Source organism: Tasmannia lanceolata, unplaced genomic scaffold (assembly GCF_043159265.1).
Source record: "Tasmannia lanceolata isolate RefF3 unplaced genomic scaffold, GAP_Taslan_0.1 ptg000008l, whole genome shotgun sequence".
Taxonomy (NCBI): domain Eukaryota; kingdom Viridiplantae; phylum Streptophyta; class Magnoliopsida; order Canellales; family Winteraceae; genus Tasmannia; species Tasmannia lanceolata.
This window is the reverse complement of record NW_027518685.1, coordinates 14,391,307-14,410,852: the sequence shown is the minus strand read 5'-3', so window position 1 is coordinate 14,410,852 and position 19,546 is coordinate 14,391,307. Positions and strand designations below refer to the sequence as shown.

At 43.1% G+C, this 19,546-nt stretch overlaps 1 protein-coding gene across 1 annotated transcript in view; it reads left to right on the top strand.

The window, feature by feature from the left end:
• Positions 1-1,661: 1,661 nt before the first annotated feature.
• The window catches only part of LOC143882740 (disease resistance protein RPP2A-like), a 33,087-nt gene continuing 15,202 nt past the window's right edge, over positions 1,662-19,546 (top strand). Inside the window, exons 1-7 of the mRNA XM_077386173.1 lie at positions 1,662-2,371; positions 5,220-5,378; positions 5,435-5,552; positions 5,828-5,859; positions 6,189-7,059; positions 7,274-7,531; positions 11,486-11,508. Of these exons, the coding sequence (XP_077242288.1) occupies positions 1,893-2,371; positions 5,220-5,378; positions 5,435-5,552; positions 5,828-5,859; positions 6,189-7,059; positions 7,274-7,531; positions 11,486-11,508 (1,940 nt within the window). The 5' untranslated portion in view covers positions 1,662-1,892. The remainder of the gene's footprint in view (positions 2,372-5,219; positions 5,379-5,434; positions 5,553-5,827; positions 5,860-6,188; positions 7,060-7,273; positions 7,532-11,485; positions 11,509-19,546) is intronic.

The following is a 19,546-nucleotide window of genomic DNA, read 5'->3' as shown; positions in this document are numbered from 1 at the left end:
GATAAACAAACATGCGCTCCCATGTTTGTCGTCTGGTGTTTAAAGGGCTTTAAGAGCTTTTTGAGAACCATAATATTTCTCAAAAAGCTCTTAAAGCCCTTGGAACATGACAAACAAGGGAGCGCATGTTTATCAAAATAATGGAGTGCCGAAATCATTTTCCTATATATATATATATATATCTACTGATCTATATGTTATTAATATTAATAAAATAGCATTAGAATTTATACTATGGGTGAGATCACAATCACCATCTTGCATTATGAGAAAGCAACAAATACTAAACGAGCAAAATAATTAAGAGATAAAACAAACTCTATTTCTCACCACAAGAGAAATACCCCATAAACTCTCTCTCTCTCTCTCTCTCTCTCTCTCTCTCTCTCTCTCTCTCTCTGTATAAGACCACTTTTAAAAGATATTCAATACCTTATAAAGCCAGGTCTTTCTCTCCTAATCAAACTAGAAAACACCTAACCCAATCCGATCCCATTTCTCTCTTTCCTAACGGGATTCCGTCTGGAAAATAAAGAGACTGAAATAACCCTTGATGTCACCTTTTTAAATGTGTGTTTATTTCTTTTATTGGTATTTCAGCTCCATCCATTTGTCTTTTAGCGGACGTGGCTCAAATGGCTGAAGCCCTTTTTTCCCAAAACGGAATCCCATTTTGCGAGCAGCAGTAGATAAGTAGTGCTAATTATTTTTTCTTACTTTCCACCAGCAACCATCAGCAATCCATCAGACCCGACCAAAGATTATATCATGAGTTGATCTTAGTTGTCCATTTTAAAATTGATTGTGCCTGATCATCGGGTCGAGCTGAATTAAGGCACACACTTCATATTGGGCCTTAGAATCGTATAATGATGATCAAATCATAAGGGAGATGATCTTTTCACTCCCCTTAGGATTATGCGCCCCCTTTTTAAAGTGAATTGTGGCAAACTTTAACGCTTTTTATGCAAATCACGCTAAAAGTGGGCATAATCCTTAGGGGGAAATCATCTCCCATTCATAATATAGAATAGTGAAAACTCTCCATATCGGGTAACAAGGGTGAATTTGAAGAGATTTTGAAAAACATCAAGTCGGAGAGTTCTAACTTTATTGGACGATTTTGAGAGGGAAATGATGCGCCCTCCCCCTGACGGATAAAATCCCCCCTTTAACGTTATTCGTTAAGTTTTAAAGGCAAAGAAACACGTTAAAGGGGGTGGAATGTATCCTTGAGAAGTGAACGATTCTCACATAAACCGTTTAAGGGAGGGGGGGATATCATTTCCCTTTTGAGAAAGTCATAACATAATAATTGTCCACCTGAGGCTGCAATGATATATTCACCCCCTCTTCCGTTTATCGAGAATCCCATAATGGCAATTCTGATTCCAAATTCCAGCCAGAATTTTCCCACATTCAATAACCCATGGTTAATTAGCACCTTTCCCGAGCACCCTATGAATGTTTAGTGCAAATAATGCCCCACCAAGTTCGCATTGGAAGGGGAGACATGGTCGGTTGCAATTAACCCACAATTTGTACGCAGAAATGATATATTTCCCCCCTTTTTTTCCGGACCACCCCTTCTACTGTAAAAGGATCAGTCATAATTAATATACAAAACGGGTGGCGAAGGAAGAAAAGGAGGCGAATATATCACTGCCCTTTACATTCTTATTTTTTCCCTAACAAGTGAGAATCCTAACATTGATCACATGGACAGAGCATAAGGAGGCCCCACAGGCATCTTTTTGGTAGGTAACAATCCGCATCTTTAGGAAAGAAGTAATAACGTTACACCAGAGGATCCATCCCTTGGATCTGGTGTGAAAACTCTGTCTCTCTCTCTCTCTTGGATCTGGTGTGAAAACTCTTTCTCTCTCTCTCTCATGGCGAAAATAAACCACAAACCCAGTTCAAACACCCCCATTTCACAATACAACTATGATGTTTTTCTTAGCTTTAGAGGGGAAGATACCAGAAAAAGCTTCACTAGCCATCTCTATGCAGCTCTCCTCCGCGAAGGAATCCGAACGTTCCGAGACGAAGACGATCTCGAATATGGCAAAGAGATAAGTCACAATTTATCAAAAGCGATCCAACACTCGCGAATTGCGGTGCCCATATTTTCGAAGAACTTCGTTTCTTCTAGGTGGTGCCTTGAAGAGATCACACACATGATAGATTATAAGAAACACATTTTACCTGTGTTCTTTGATGTTGAGTTTCCATTGTTTATCAGAAGCTCGACAGATGCATTTTCAGAACATGAAATGTGGTTTGAAAAGGAGACTGTGGAGAGATGGAAGGAAGCACTTAAAGCAGCGGGGGGATTCAAAGGGTGGAGCTTGAAGGATCATGCGTACGGGTATTTTCCAAGAACTTTGTTTCCTTTGTTTTACGAAAATGATATCAGCACGGCCATGTTTTTATAATTGTACTGACTCAGCTTGTCGTTTCTTTTTTAATTGGCTTGTGAGAGTTTTTTGGGAACAGTAATAACGTTTGACAGTTCTTTAAATTATAAAAGACAAGATGAGCTAGTGCATTATCAAAACATGGTTGTGCTGGTATCATTTCCCTTGTTTTATTATGATTTTTACTAACGTGGAAATGCTATAAAGATTAAAGACGAGTTATTATATGGTGTAAGCCCGTATAGTGCTGTATTTTTCAAAAAAGTACTGTACAGCTTACACTATAGGTTGATCCAAACTGTCCATTTCATGGGGGTTGTTGTGCCAAAAACATCACTTCTATAGGATGATCCTAGCCCTACGCTCTATAGAGGAATTGCTTATTTTAAGTTCTATAGATCGGAGGGCTAGGATCATCCTATGAAATTGATTTTGGGCACAACCTACTTACATTGTGGCCTATGAAATGGACGGTTTGGATCATCCTATGGGGTAAGCCACTTTTGAAACAATACTGGACTGTACTGGCTTTTAAAGCAATTTTAGTAATCTTGTAGTTGTATACACCAAAACCCAGTATATAAGCTTTTTGTACCGTTTCAACCACCGATCATTTATTATACATCTATATGACCCTTGTGTCGGCCGGTCAAAAATGGGGTGACCGTTGCAAATCCACTCGTGATTTGACGAAAAATGGAGCGAATTTATCGTTTCCCTTTGTTTAGGGAAATGTTATCCGCACTACTGTATTTTTATGTGGGCACTCCTCACTTTATTAAAAGTACAGTATGGCTCGCACCATAGGATGATCCAAACCGTCCATTAGATGGGCCACAGCCTAAATAGGTTGTGCCCCAAAAATTATTTCCATAGGTTCGTCCTAACCCTCCGATCTATAGAGGGTTTGGATCAACTCTAACATTCAGATGGAGGGTTAGGATCAACCTACGGAAATGATTTTTGGGGTACAACCTATTTAGGTTGTGGTCCATCTTATGGACGGTTTGGATCATCCTATGGTGAAGCCCATACCATACTTTTAATAAAGTGTGGAGTGCCCTCATCAAAATACAGTAGTGCTGATAACATTTCCCTTTGTTTATTTTGATAGAAAACATAGTTGATGCTATTTTTTTGTCTTATTACCCTCTTTCTTTTGGGGCACTTCATGAGGATTCGAGCCCACTCCCTTGTCTTTTTCTGCATGGGTCACAAAATTTTTAGCAGCCCTAAAAAAAAAAAATAAGAACAAAATTTAATAGATTCGGACAGTTGTCCTAAATTGATATTTACATATTGGATGCATGCACCTCTACTCATGTACCGTTGCATTATATTATTTAATACTTAGCTAAACACCCACAAAAGGGAAACGTTACCCTGTTCTTGTTTCTTACGTACCTTTCTTGAATTCCATAATCCTTTTTTATCCTCACCTCCACATAAATCTCTCATTCTCTACAAACATTTCATGGCAAAGAATACAGACCTACCTTCATGGAAGACTACCTCCACTCCTCTCAATTTCGATCTCTTGTTGAGTTTTGGTGATGACACTCGCATGACTTTAACTAGCCATCTCCACAGTGCTCTACTTCGTGTCGGGGCCAGGACTCATATGGTTGGTAAGCTTGAAAGCCGTGAGACCTTTGAAGCTTTGCGAATTGCCATTGTAGTTTTTTCAAGAAACTATGGTTATTCGAGAGAAAGACTAGAAGAGGTAGCAGAGGTGGTGCAACTTGGAAAGGCTAAGATTTATCCCGTGTTCTTTGATGTTGAGCCTTTTGAAATTAGAAACCAAAATGGAAACTTCAAGGAAGCGTTTTTTATGCATGAAGAGGAATTGGGAAAGGAAAAGGTAGAGAAATGGAGGGAGGCTTTGAGGGTGGTTGGGAATTTGAAAGGGTGGAATTTGAAGAATATCTCAAATGGGTAATGTTATATGTTTATTCAATAGATATTGGTTTCCTTAGAAATTATATGATGTATGCCCCGAGATTTTATATGGTGGCCGACCTTTACATGTAAAGGTCGGAGAGAGAAAACCCCCCACCCTTCATTTTTATCCAACAAAAGCCCCATTTTTTTACTTTTTGTTGGATAAAAGGTCAAGGGTGGAGTTTTCTCTCTCCGCCTTTGTTTCCACACAGTCGGCCACCATATAATTTCTCTTTAAGCCCCATATAGTCCGGTATTTTTCTCAAAGTATTCAGTATTGTACGGCGCACACTATAGGATGATCCAAACCGCCATTTGACGGGCCACGACATAAATAGGTTGTGCCCCCAAAATTATGTCCATAGGATGATCCTAGCCCTCTGATCTATAGAGGAACTGCATATTATGGAAACCTCTATATATCGGAGGTTTGAGATCATCCTATGGTGTGGGCCATACATTACTTTTTGAAAAATACTAGATTACACAGGCTTACACCATGTAAACACTAGACTACATAGCGCATTTTGAAAAATACTAGACTACAGAGGCTTACACGATATAAAAACTCTCAATTTCCTACACACACATCAATTTCCTCTTTCCTTTTTGTCCTTGTTAATAGCAGAATGTGTCTGGCTGGTTTTGGAAGAATTTGCAGAAATTGGTTGTTTCAAGTCTCTAGTGCCCTTATCTTTGAGTATGGTTTAAGACCATATTTCTCTTTTTCATTTATTTTTTCTTGCTTGAATACTCATGCCTAGGTTTTATTTGTATTAATGTCTTAAAAACTCCTGAATGACAGTTTACATGGTGAGTTCATTTCAGCATCTTTTTAACTGTCATCACTTGATTTAGTGTTTTGCAGCTTGGAAGCCTAACTGCTTTTTCAAAGATATGGCCATGGAAATATCAACTTGTAAAATCACTTGCATTAGATCAAACAGAGACTTCAGAGCACAAGCTTATTCTTAGGAATGCCTTCATTCTTCAATGGCTACACTTTAACTATGAATAGCACGTGATCTTCTGAATTCTTGATCATTGATATGGTTACTGTAAGATATAATCAGCCATTCAATTCCTCCGAAAATTTCGACATCAACTGACGAATCTTCGATCAACCTTCAGCAGCCAAAACTCAATTTCTCACGATTAATCGGTAAAGCAGCACTAACATCCTTCTCCCAAGTAAGCATATTTGTTTATGAGTGCTTTTAAATGTTAGAATATTCTTAGTTTCATTTAATTTTAGAAAATTGATTACATGTGAATACACTTTGATGAACTGAGTAATGTATGGATCCAATGGTTTTTTTTTGTTTATATAAAGCTAATTTGGATTTCAGTATAAGAAGTCCTAATAATGAAAGCTAGCTGAATATGAAAATTGATTCAGTTATATATAGGAAGGTGCAGGCAAGGCTGAATTTTGTCTCGTAAACTATTTTTTGGTTTGCTGTAAGATGAAAGGAACTTATGCTATTGCTATCCTCTTGTATGAAAGATTTGATTACGATTTAATAGATATCATGTCATCAAACCAATGAGAATTTATACTGTTCTTCAAGTATTTCAACAATTTAAACCAAATATTTTCTTTTTTTGAAGAAATCCCATCATAGATGTATACTTGTTGATTCAGCTACATGCACATGACTTTTCGCTTGGCCTGTGAAAGCTTATGACATATTGGTTTCTCATATACATGGCTATCTTGATGCAATAGGTTCTCACCTAGAGAAACATTTGTTTCATTTTATACTTCACCTTCACCTTCATCTCTTCCCTTTATTTTTACTCCTGCTATTTTTTACTCAATGGCAGGGACGAAGCAAAGCTGGTCGAGTTAGTCGTTGAAAGTGTACTGAATGAGCTGAACCATACACCTTTACACATTGCTAAGCACCCAATTGGAATTGATTCACGCGTCGAAGATGTGATGAAATTGTTGGATATTGGAGCAGAGGATGTCCGAATGATTGGGATTCAAGGAAAGCATGGGATTGGAAAGACAACAATATCCAAGGCAGTTTATAACCAAATCTTCCGTTTCTACGATGGAAGCAGCTTTATTTCGAGTGTTAGAGAAGTTTCACAACAACCCAATGGCCTAGTCTCCTTGCAAAACCAACTTGTTAACGAAACAACAAAATATGGGAAGCCAACAATATACAACATTGACAGAGGCGTCAATGTGATCAAAGAAAGACTCCGAGCTAAGAAAGTTCTTGTTATTCTCGATGACATTGATGATGTTTCACAGCTTGACGTGCTCGCAGGAGGGAATGAATGGTTTGGTCTTGGAAGTAGGATCATCATCACTACTAGAGATGAGCATTTGTTGAAAGTTCACGGAGTTGAAAAAGTTTACAAGCCTAGAGAATTGGATTTCAACCAATCCCTTCAGTTATTAAGTAAGAATGCATATAAGAGAGACAAATCCCCAGATGAGTATATGGAGATTTCAAAATCTGTTGTACAAGCTACAGGAGGGGTACCCATGCTTCTTGAACATATTGGCATGACATTATTTGGCAAGACTGTAGAAGAGTCGAAAGTTGAACTTCAAAAGATGAGAGAGGCATTTGGAACAAAGGAAGAAAATATAGTTTGTATATTTGGAGGTGCCAATTTTTCGCATCGTGCAGCGGTTGAATCTGTCATACAATGCCCTGGTCGAATTAATAAACGCAAGGTAAGGATTGGTTTCATGATGTTCTTCCCTTTATTCCTTTTTCTATTGGTCCTTATTCTATTTATCCTTTATTCTCCGTGAAAGAATTATCAAATAAATGTCATAAACATGTGTTTGCAAGATACGATAATGGTTCTGTGAAACCATGCAACTGGATTAAGCCATGCTTGATATCTATTTTTCAATTGAAATCGACTTCTGCTTTTATTATCAGGGAAAAAGAAATATTCAGCTTCTCCTTCAATGTCCTCTGAAATTTATGCCAACTGACTTACGTCTGCATGAACTTCTCCATCCTCAAAATGTGACAGAGGAAATTCAAGCAAAGCCAAATAGGTGGGAGTTACCGAAACACAGTAAGTTGCATAGATATAAAATTGTCTCATTGCATATATTTTTTATACCTTCAGCATTATATCTTTCGTGGAAGTCGTTTCACATTTACTCTGGTTTTCTGCTTTCCTCGCCATATGTTTCATGAAAGTAACGTTAATGTTATATTTATGAAAATGGGTATCATTTCTCTTTACTGTTCTGAAGCTTATTACACAAGGTTATCGCAAATCACTTCTAATGTTATATTTATGAAAATGGGTATCATTTCTCTTTACTGTTCTGAAGCTTATTACTACGCTATTGCAAATCACTTCTAAGTTGTTATACTTTAGATGGATGAAAATCATAATCAAGTGTTGAAGAAATACATGTTATGAATTTGGGTTGCCAAACAGCCCACAACGATGACCCATTAGCAATCTAAACACAAGTGTGTTTCCAATTTTTTTGTGTTAACACTATGCAATGTTTCTGAAGTAGAATTGCAAGAACAAAATAAAATAAAGTGCAAGACAAACACAAATAAAACACAAGATATACGTTGTTCACCAAAGTGTGGCTACATCCACGGGAGAAGAATTCAAAAGATTTTATTACTGTGGAGAATAAAAGGGGATTGCAAGAAGCACTCACCGGATTACAAAAGTACAAAACTTCTTCCGGATTACACACGACACATACTCAATGCCGTCTAGGATCCAAGCATCCACACTCCCTAGATAGATGTGCTTCCTCAACATTCTTCAACGCTTCTTCACAACCTTCACAAGAGTGCCTTAAAGACCTAGCTTTCCTTACTCATTTTTTTACCTTCCTTTGGTGAAGACTTTTTTTCACTTCTTTTGTGGTTTTCCAAGCCGTTCACACGCAGCACCTTTTTTTCATCAAAGGATAAGGCCACAATCATTTTTTCTTCCTTGGAACTTGGAAGTTATCTTAAGAGCAGAGTCATAAGAGGTCCTCAACCACCTCACATATACAAGGTACTAAAAAACACATCTTAAGTAGCTTATGCAAAATCTTTGGAATTAGTTTATCTAACCTCCCCTTCGTTGTCTTTAAGAAGGTTCATTGACTTAAAATCTTTCTACTCATATTTGAATATATCTGATTCAATGACGAATAACTCACAGTACAAACTTTCAATTCAAATTTGGGGAGGGCAAAAGTGATTCGATTTTATTGACATGAACTGTATGATCAGCCTTTTCCTGATTTGAACATATCTAATTCGACTACGAGAACTTGCAGGATCTCTAAGTTTCAATTCAAACAAGAGTTGGAGTTGGACCTCCAAGTTTCAATTCAAACATAAGTTGATTGAATACCAAGATTATAGAATTTTACTGGCACGGAGTATGATTAGTGTTCTTAAGAAAAATGTTAGACATATGTCTCATTATTAGTTTCATTGGAATATGAAACTATTTAATTCATTGACAAAACTTACAACAGTATTTAAGTTTCGATCGAATCATGAGTTGATTGATGCCGCTATGTTTCCAATGAAGACATTAATTAAACTTATCTGATCTTTTCAAGCACAAAAAATCATAAGATATTACTGACAAAGTGTGATTGGTGCCCTTTTGAAACTCAATTGAGAGGGTACCATAAGAAGGCGCTACCAAACGAAAATCTGAAAATCTGGAAATACTCCATTGAAGACAGTTATGGAAATACTCCCACCAATTATTGTGGATTGCATCCTAAAATTGTCGATTTTCATTTTGAAAGCCTAGATCTACTATTATGCTCGATCTTTGGATCGCTTTCCCTGTCAGGCACATTCTCTTCTACAGAAGCTTTCATGCCCTGAGAAGCCTGCTGACCTAGTCTTCAAGGCTCTATATCTAGCCATCAAAACTCTATGATCTAACCTTCCAAACCATAGATCTAGCCTTTGAAAGCCCACCTTTGATCTACTCCTTATTTCCCAGCTGCAATACACCAAAATCAATCCCAACCTTCTCTCCAAAACCCAAAACATCCATCCCTTAAATTCGCGAAACTCACATACTCCCCAACACCCAAAATCCATCTCTCTTCCATTCATGGACCCCACCTACTCCCCAAAACCCATCTCTCCCTTCATTCGTGGACCCCACCACTACCCTAAAACTCTTTCTTTACCAATGTATCCCATTTGTGGGTTGAGGTTTCACTTAACAAGGCATCTAAATGAACATTTAAATAACTCAAATGAAATGGGTTATGGACTGTTATGCCTAGGGTGTTAGTATACTTTTAGTGTACTGTTGTGGACTGTTTGAGTTGATGTGCCCATGAATTAACTGTTGTGGACTGCATTAAACTATCCTATGAACTACTTGTGCTTTTGTGCACCTATTTAGACTGTTGTGGAATGAATCTCACCACCTAGTGGACTGTTGTGTATGTGCTGCTACAAAACGTGTGTTGGTTGAGAACTAATTTATTGGGTTGCAACCTATACGTGTGTCGTGTACAATCCCATCTACCTTTCTGCATATTCCTACTATGACACAGAATCCCTTGTCATGGAGTTTTCATCTCTTCAACAAGTTTCATCAAACTTGATGGCCCCAATTACCTATGTTGGTCCATTTCGTCAAAGTCGCCTTGGGTGCATGTGATAAATTGAAATTTTTAACAGAAGTCATCCCGCCCAAATCCAACTTTTACAATGATTCGCTCCCCGACAATTGTGAAATTATTACATTAGTGTGGCATTCTATGAAATTACAAGTGACAGCAAATGTCATGTTCCTTAATACTACTTAGGATATTTTGGGATTATATTCGCGAGACATAGAGTCCTAGTGAATACATGTTCTTGCTTGAGCAACGAAACTAGAGTCCTAGTGAATACCATAGTAGGTATGTAGGAGGAACTCCATGTATATCAACCACTGACCAATTATTTGGCAACCTTAAAGTGTCAATAAGACGACTTTTGACGCAGGATAGATCTATGGAAGGGAGACTATGATGGTATGGTATCTATTTCTGATACAAAACCTGATGAGACCAGAGTCCTGGTGAAATACTGCACCACCTTCGTGTTGTGTGGGAGGTTAAACCCGATCCGATCCGACTTTTTTCCCCGAAAGATACCCAACCCGATCCGACTTTTTTCCAGGTTAAACCCAACGGGTTTGGGTTGAACATGACCCGAGTTGCCCCCCTAGTAAGTACTAATTTGAGAGTATAATTGCTCTCTTGTAAAATCCCCGTCAAAAATAAAAGCAAAAAGAGCAAAAGCCAAACGAAGAGGGGGGAAGAGAGTTATACGTTCTCGCTCTCTTTTCACCCTCGTTTTTCAAGACAAACACCCTCCCGACATATCAAGCACGAGCTGAGCTACAAAATTGCACACAGAAACTCTCACTCTGCTACTCGTCTTCTTCTTCTCCTCCTCATTCTCAGTAAGTCCCTTTTGTGAAACTAGGACCTTAGCAAAGGAGCCTATGACTGAAGACTAGGATGAGAATGGTTATTAAAATCAAAGCCACCATCATGAAATAGTTGTGCGATCCGTAATCGCAACTCAGACAGGTGTTAGGACATATTTGGCAAAACTGCTTGGGAAAATCAGGTTATGTTTATCAATGATTCTGAGGATACTTCTCAGACCGTTTATAGTCGGGACTCCTCTATAGGCTTCTGCTACTCGTGAATCGGTAGTGTTCTCATGTGAGGATTTTGATAAACTTGTTAAATTTAATATTCTTTTCCTGCTACCTTGGCTCATATAGGTAAATGCTTCTTTTCTCACTCACAGAAACTCACTCCTTGGGTCATTGACTCACACGATCTGATCATATGATGGGTGAACCTTTTGTGTTTACTTCCTTGAAAACATGTTCATTCTTAGGTAACTTTGGTTGATATCTCCCTTGCTAATGAGATTAGTCATATAGAATCACATAAACATTAGATATATTTATCCATGAAAAGAATCAGTGTTACAACCAGTTCTCTATATTTAGATTGTCTTTCCTTTTTATGTTACATCCATATTCTTGTAGGTTTCCTTAATTTCCTTTTCCTATTTTTTTTTTATTTTTATGTTTCTTAATTTACATTCCTCAATTTCTATGTAACTTAGATGACGTATGACTATTCAGGAAGGTAATAATTACATAGAGTGCTGCACCACATTGGAGGTCTGAGTTTCCTCGAATTAACTAAATCATTTTCTTTGTCTCTATCATCTTCTTCTTTAGTTTTTTTCGTTTTGTTAGACAATGTTTTATCATAGTATTCTATCATATCGATATGACTCGACTTAAAGATTAGGGCTGCAACTCGAGCCGGGTTTTACCCGAACCACATTGACCCGACCCGAAAATAGCCTGGGTTGGGTTCAGGTTTCGGGTCGAGCCGGGTTGAGCATTCAAAAGCCCGCATGAATCTCGAGTCGAGCCGGGTTTGAAAGGGCCCGGCCCAACCCGACCCGAGTTACATAAGTTATAGTATGTACATTTTTTTCTATTGTTAGTTAAAAGTTAAAAGTGAAAACCCACGCACCCACTGTTATTGTATGTGAGTGTAATATCTGCTTCTATGAGTTGAATTGATTAAAGTGTTTGATTCAGCATTGTTTGATTGTAATTACAACATTGTTTGATTACAGCATTGTTTGATTCAAGTGTAATGTGAGTGTAATTACATCATTGTTTGATTCAAGTGTAATGTGAGTTTAATTTCTGCTTCTATGAGTTGAGTTGCCTTGCCAAACAAGAATTTTCCTTAAAAAATTGCATCAACGTGAAAAAACCCGACCCGACCCGAGATTTATCATGGGTAGGGCCGGGTTTGGGAATCGTGTGTTTTCCAAAAAAAAACCCGTCCCGACCGAGATATTTCTCGGGTAGGGTTGGGTTCTCCAAAACCCGATCCGCCCTACCCGAGTTGCAGCCCTATTAAAGATTTCCCCATAAAATACTGACTATGTTTAGTGATTTGGGGCTACCGTCTCATTTTTGCTTATTTTCATCTTAATCCAATGGGTTTGTTTGACTATGACTCTAGATGAGTTAACATACTTTTATAATAATAGGAGAAGCAACCAAAAATCAACAAGTTAGATAAAGGGCGCTGATATTCACCCCCACCCTGTCGGCTATTTTCAACCCCCCCCCCCGGCGGACGGCTGGCTAACGTTTTCCCACCATTTGACCGGTCTCTCTCTCTCTCTCTCTCTCTCTCTCTCTCTCCACACACACACGACAGGAAGAGTTGGTGGGCCCAACATAAACCGTTGGTGGAATGGTGGCCCATCTTTGAACAACATAGGCCCCGCCCATACCACACCATAGGATAATCCAAACCGTCCATTTGATGGGCCATAAACGTTAAATAGGTTGCGCCCCAAAATATTATTTCCATAGGCTGATCCTAGCCCTCTGATCTAAATAGAAACTACATCTTATGCAACCTCTATAGATTGTAGGGTCGTGACTACGGAAATGATTTTTGGGGCACAACATATTTACATTGTGGCCCATCAAATGGACGGCTCGGATCATCCTATGGTCTGGAAGGTACACTTCATTTTAAAAAATATGGGTGGGGCCTAAATTGGTACGAACCACACCATAGGATGATCCAAACCATGGACGGCTTGGATCATCCTATGTTGTGGACGGTACGCTTCAATTTGAAAAATATTGGTGGGGCCTACGATTGGGCCTTAATGTTAGTGTACGACCAACTCCATAGGATTATCCAAAGCATGGACGGCTTGGATCATCCTATGTTGTGGACGGGCCTTAATGTTACTGTAAGACCACAGATGATCCAAACCATTCATTTGATGGGGCAACCCTTTTGGGGGCACAACCCATTTACGTTATGGCCCATCAAATGGACGGCTCGGATCATCCTATGGTCTGGATGGTACACTTCATTTTCAAAAATATGGGTGGGGCCTAAATTGGGCCTTAATGTTACTGTACAAACCACACCATAGACGGTTTGGATCATCCTATGTTGTGGACGGTACGCTTCAATTTGAAAAAAAATCGGTGGGGCCTACGATTGGGCCTTAATGTTATTGTACGACCAACTCCATAGGATTATCCAAACCATGGACAGCTTGGATCGTCCTATGTTGTGGACGGGCCTTAATATGTTACTTTACGACCAAATCCATAGAATGATCCAAACCATTCATTTGATGGGCCACAATGTAAATAGGTTGTGCCCCAAAAATCATTTCGTTAGGATGATCACAGCCCTACAATCTATAGAGGTTGCGTAAGATGTAGTTTCTATTTAGATCGGATGGCTAGGATCAGCCTATGGAAATGATATTTTGAGACGCAGCCTATTTACGTTTATGGCCCATCAAATGGACGGTTTGGATTATCCTATGGTGTGGTATGGGCGGGGCCTACGTTGTTCAAAGATGGGCCCACCATTCCACCAACGGTTTCTATTAGGCCCCCAACCGTTCCTGTTGTGTGTGTGGAGAGAGAGAGACCGGTCAAATGGTGGGAAAAGGGGTGGAAATATCATTTTCTAATTTGGCGAAGCGAGTTCAAGTGCTTGGAAAAGGGGTGGAAATATCATTTTCTATAACCAAAGAATTTTAAAACATAGAATCTGTGTGCTTGTATAGGGTATGACCCATTTGCAGATTTCAGAGAGCTGGAAATAATCTCTAAGAAACTGTTAAAAGAAAAAAGCACTCATATTTTCCAATTTGTGCAAAAGGTCCAATTTGTGCAAAAGGTGGCCTCTCTGCCCACCACGTGTCGCAGGCGGATTGGAAGTTTTTGCTCGTGAAACATAAAAAATGAAGAATATAGTAGGCTTCACTGTTTTAACTTACACATGGGGTCCCACGGGCTTAACGTGCACCCACCGTTAATATGTAAACGGTTTGTATTTCTAGGGACAGATCTTAGTAACAACAGCCCTTTTAGATGTTGGAAAGAGATTGGATTTGGATGTCGATGGGTACTCCTTGGATTTGTCGTGTGCTACACTCACCTAAAAGATGGTAACTGATGGGGTGTGAAAACACCAGCCTCTCACAGGCCGCCACCTGTCCCAGAGTAGGTGAGCTGCAGCCTCTCACAGGCCGCCACCTGTCCCAGAGTAGGTGAGCTGCAGCCTCTCACAGGCCGCCACCTGTCTCAGAGTAGGTGAGCTGCAGCCTCTCACAGGCCGCCACCTGTCCTGGACACCTGTCCAGGACACCTCACCAGATTTTCCCTATAAATAGAGGATCAAAGCTCAGACCAATGGGTAATGCGAAAATCCCTTCTCTCCCTAAACTCTTAGACATCTCCCCTTCACTCCTGCTCATACTGACTTGAGTGTCGAAGGGCCTGTCCGGAGTAAAACCCGGTCTGGTCTTCTGACCTCGCTTGCCTTGTGCAGGACTAAACCCTCATAGCAGGACTCTTTCTCGACCACCTCATTCCTCGTTCACTCCGGTCCTTCAGGACTCAGCTCCCCTAGTCATCCAGCTCAGCTCTTACATCACTGCTGTACCTGTTACCGATTTTAGGTCTAACAGATTGGCGCCATCCGTGGGACCCCAGAACTAAAAGCTGTCCTTACATATCCCACTCACAAAAATGGCAGGACGCAAGAGTACGCGGATGCCTACTGCGCGGGCGGGGACTACCCAAACCGCGCTACCCCGCAGGACCCGGAGCGAGCGAATTGCATCACTAGTAGTAGCAGCTTCTGCTACAGCAGAGCAGAGCCCGGCTCGCTCAGAACATCTGAATCCCTTGCCCACCTCGGAGCAAGTTCAAGCTCTATTTCAACAGATGACAGCTCTCGTTGGGCAGTATCAGCAACTGCTTCAGACGCCTTCACAACCTCCCCCAGAGGCTCTGCGATCTGTCCAAGAAAGGCCAGACATCCACAGGGGAGAGTCGTCGCGCCATGGTGAGGATCGAACTCACCACTCCACCAGACAAGTCCATCACCCCACAGCGAGACATTCCCAAACAGAGCCTCACCGCCGCCAATGGTCGCGGTCCCGCTCCGCACAAAGGCGCCGAGCTCATGAAGATCGTGCACCACCAGTGAAGTCCCGGCCTCGTCGTAGGAGTCCGAAGAGTCAGTCCGGCTCCGCGGCGAGCCAGTCTGTGGAAAGGATCAGGTCCTTGGACCACAGGACGGATCCGCTACTACAGAGAATGGAGGAGATGGATCATCGGATAGAGGAACTGGCGAAGGACCAGAGCTGGCCAGTCTCCAGGGCGTTCTCAAGCAGGACGCCATTCACTGATGATGTTCTGGGTGCCCCAGCACCCAGAGGGTTTAAAATGCCCGCCGTCCCTCAGTATGACGGCACTACAGACCCCGTGGACCACTTGGAAACGTTCAGAACAATTATGCTCCTCCACGGAGCTTCCGATGGCTTTCTTTGCAGAGCGTTTCCAACGACGCTGACTGGCGCGGCAAGAGACTGGTATTCCAGGATCAAACCGAACTCCATCAACAATTTTGATGATTTTGGAGAGGATCTTGTCCGCCACTTCATGAGCAGCCGCAGGCCAAGGAAAACAACAGCTTCCCTGATGGCCTTGCGACAGGACGACAACGAGCCTCTGAAGGTGTTCGTCCGCCGATTCAACAGGGAGGCACTTCAAGTGCCAAATCTAGATCCCTCAGCAGCAATGAATGCGCTCCTCGCAGGCGCCAGATCTAATGAATTCCGTCGAGCGGTGGCTCGACAAAATCCGCACTCACTAGCGGACCTTATGGCCGGGGCAGAAGAGTACATAACGGTGGAAGAAACACTGGCAGCTCTTAATTCAAATCGGAGGATAACCTCTGAAGAGAAGAATCTCCCTAAGCAGCGCAGGGAGGATAAACCTCCCAGGAGAGAAAAGTCTCCGCCTCCTCAGAGAAGAGAAGAAAACTTCACGCCTCTCAACACCTCCAGAAAGCACATACTGGCGGCGATCAGCGAAGAAGAGTTCGTGAAGTGGCCTGCTAGAATGATCTCCAAGGGAAACAGGAGAGATCCTTCAAAGTACTGTCGGTTCCATAAGGACCACGGCCACGACACAGATGCTTGGGTACTCTTTGGAAACCCAGTTCATAAAACTTGGGTACTCTTTGGAAACCCAGTTCAATAAAACTCGGGTACTCTGGAAACCCAGTTCGCTAAAACGGGGTACTCGCTGCTTGGTTCGCCACGGCTCGTCTCCGCAAAGATCGGGAGCTCACTCCTGGTCCGGAACCAGCCCGGATGCAAAAACCATCGCCGCCTGGAAACCCAGTTCACTAAAACTTGGGTACTTTGGAAACCCAGTTCAATAAAACTCGGGTACTTTGGAAACCCAGTTCGCTAAAACTGGGTACTCGCTGCTTGGATCGCCACGGCTCGTCTCCGCAAAGATCGGGAGCTCACTCCTGGTCCGGAACCAGCCCGGACGCAAAAACCAACGCCGCTTGGAAACCCAGTTCACTAAAACTCGGGTACTCTGGAAACCCAGTTCGCTAAAACTAGGGTACTCGCTACTTGGAAACCCAGATCGCTAAAACTAGGGTACTCGCTGCCCGGAAACCCAAGTTCAATAAAACTTGGTCATCCTAAGCCGTTCAGAACATCTCAGGCCGAACTGCATATGACGAGTCTCGCTACAGGACAAAATTCAGTCCGGCCCCAGCCGGACTGGATATAACGCGTTTCAGCAAAACGACAAAAAGCAGTCCGGTCCGAACCGGACTAGGCGCAAGACGACAAAAATCAGTCCGGCCCCAGCCGGAGTGGATATAACGCGTTTCAGCAAAACGACAAAAAGCAGTTCGGTCCGAACCGGACTGGGCGCAAGACGACAAAAATCAGTCCGGCCCCAGCCGGACTGGATATAACGCGTTTCAGCAAAACGACAAAAAGCAGTCCGGTCCAAACCGGACTGGGCGCAAGACGACAAAAATCAGTCCGGCCCCAGCCGGACTGGATATAACGCGTTTCAGCAAAACGACAAAAAGCAGTCCGGTCCGAACCGGACTGGGCGCAAGACGACAAAAAATCAGTCCTGTGCAAGCCGTACTCCGAACTCCGGACTGAATACGACGCGTCCTACAAAACGTCAGAATCAGTCCAGTCGAAGCCGAACTCCGGACTCCGAACTCCGAACTCCGGACTCTGAACTCCGTACTCCGAACTCCGGACTGAATACGACGCGTCCTACAAAACGTCAAAATCAGTCCGGTAGAAGCCGAACTCCGAACTGCTCCAAGCTCCGGACTGCTCCAAAATCCGGACTGCTCCAAGCTCCGGACTGACACAATCCGGACTGATAAGCTCCGGACTGCTCCAAAAGCCGAACTGACGAACTCCGGACTGGATCTCCTTACTCATTTCCAGCCGGACTGGCTCAAACTCCGGACTGGATCTCTGGACTCATTTCCAACCGGATTGCCGAACTGGATATAGCGCAAAGCGCTACAGGACAAAATCCAGTTCATCTCAAGCCGAACTGGATAGCGCTACAGGACAAAATCCAGTTCATCTCAAGCCGACCAGGACTCGGTGAGATTAGCTACAAGACAAAATTCAATTTCGTCTTTTAGCTGATTGCGCTATATCCAGTTCATCTCAATCCGAACTGGATATAGCGCAAAGCGCTACAGGACAAAATCCAGTTCATCTCAAGCCGAACTGGATATAGCGCTACAGGACAAAATCCAGTTCATCTCAAGCCGAACTGGATATGGCGCAAAGCGCTACAGGACAAAATCCAGTTCATCTCAAACCGAACTGGATATAGCGCAAAGCGCTACAGGACAAAATCCAGTTCATCTCAAGCCGAACTGGATAGCGCTACAGGACAAAATCCAGTTCATCTCAAGCCGAACTGGATATGGCGCAAAGCGCTACAGGACAAAATCCAGTTCATCTCAAGCCGAACTGGATATAGCGCAAAGCGCTACAGGACAAAATCCAGTTAATCTCAAGCCGAACTGGATAGCGCTATAGGACAAAATCCAGCTCATCTCAAGCCGAACTGGATATGGCGCAAAGCGCTACAGGACAAAATCCAGTTCATCTCCAGCCGGACTGACGAACTCCGGACTGGATCTCCGGACTGGACTTTCGGACTCAACACTAGCCGGACTCTGGACTGGATTTCCGAACTCAACTCCAGCCGAACTCCGGACTGGACCTCCAGACTCAACTCCGGCCGGACTCCGGACTGGATCTCCGGACTCAACTCCAGCCGAACTCCGGACTGGATTTCCGGACTCAACTCCAGCCGAACTCCGGACTGGACCTCCAGACTCAACTCCGGACTGGATCTCCGGACTCCGGACTGGATTTTCGGACTCAACTCCGGCCGGACTCCGGACTGGATTTCCGGACTCAACTCCAGCCGAACTCCGGACTGGACCTCCAGACTCAACTCCGGCCGGACTCCGGACTGGATTTCCGGACTCAACTCCGGCCGGACTCCGGACTGGATTTCCGGACTCAACTCCAGCCGAACTCCGGACTGGACCTCTAGACTCAACTCCGGCCGGACTCCGGACTGGATCTCCGGACTCAACTCCAGCCGAACTCCGGACTGGACCTCCAGACTCAACTCCAGCCGAACTCCGGACTGGACCTCCAGACTCAACTCCGGCCGGACTCCGGACTGGATCTCCGGACTCAACTCCAGCCGAACTCCGGACTGGACCTCCAGACTCAACTCCAGCCGAACTCCGGACTGGACCTCCAGACTCAACTCCGGCCGGACTCCTGACTGGATTTCCGGACTCAACTCCGGCCGGACTCCGGACTGGATTTCCGGACTCAACTCCAGCTGAACTCCGGACTGGACCTCCAGACTCAACTCCGGCCGGACTCCGGACTCAACTCCAGCCGAACTCCGGACTGGACCTCCAGACTCAACTCCGGCCGGACTCCGGACCGGATTTCTGGACTCAACTCCGGCCGGACTCCGGACTGGATTTCCGGACTCAACTCCAGCCGAACTCCGGACTGGACCTCCAGACTCAACTCCGGCCGGACTCCGGACTGGATCTCCGGACTCAACTCCAGCCGAACTCCGGACTGGACCTCCAGACTCAACTCCGACTGGATCTCCGGACTGGATTTCCTGACTCAACTTCCAGCCGGACTGGATTTTCGAACTCAACTTCCAGCCAGACTCCGGACTGGATTTCCGAACTCAACTTCCAG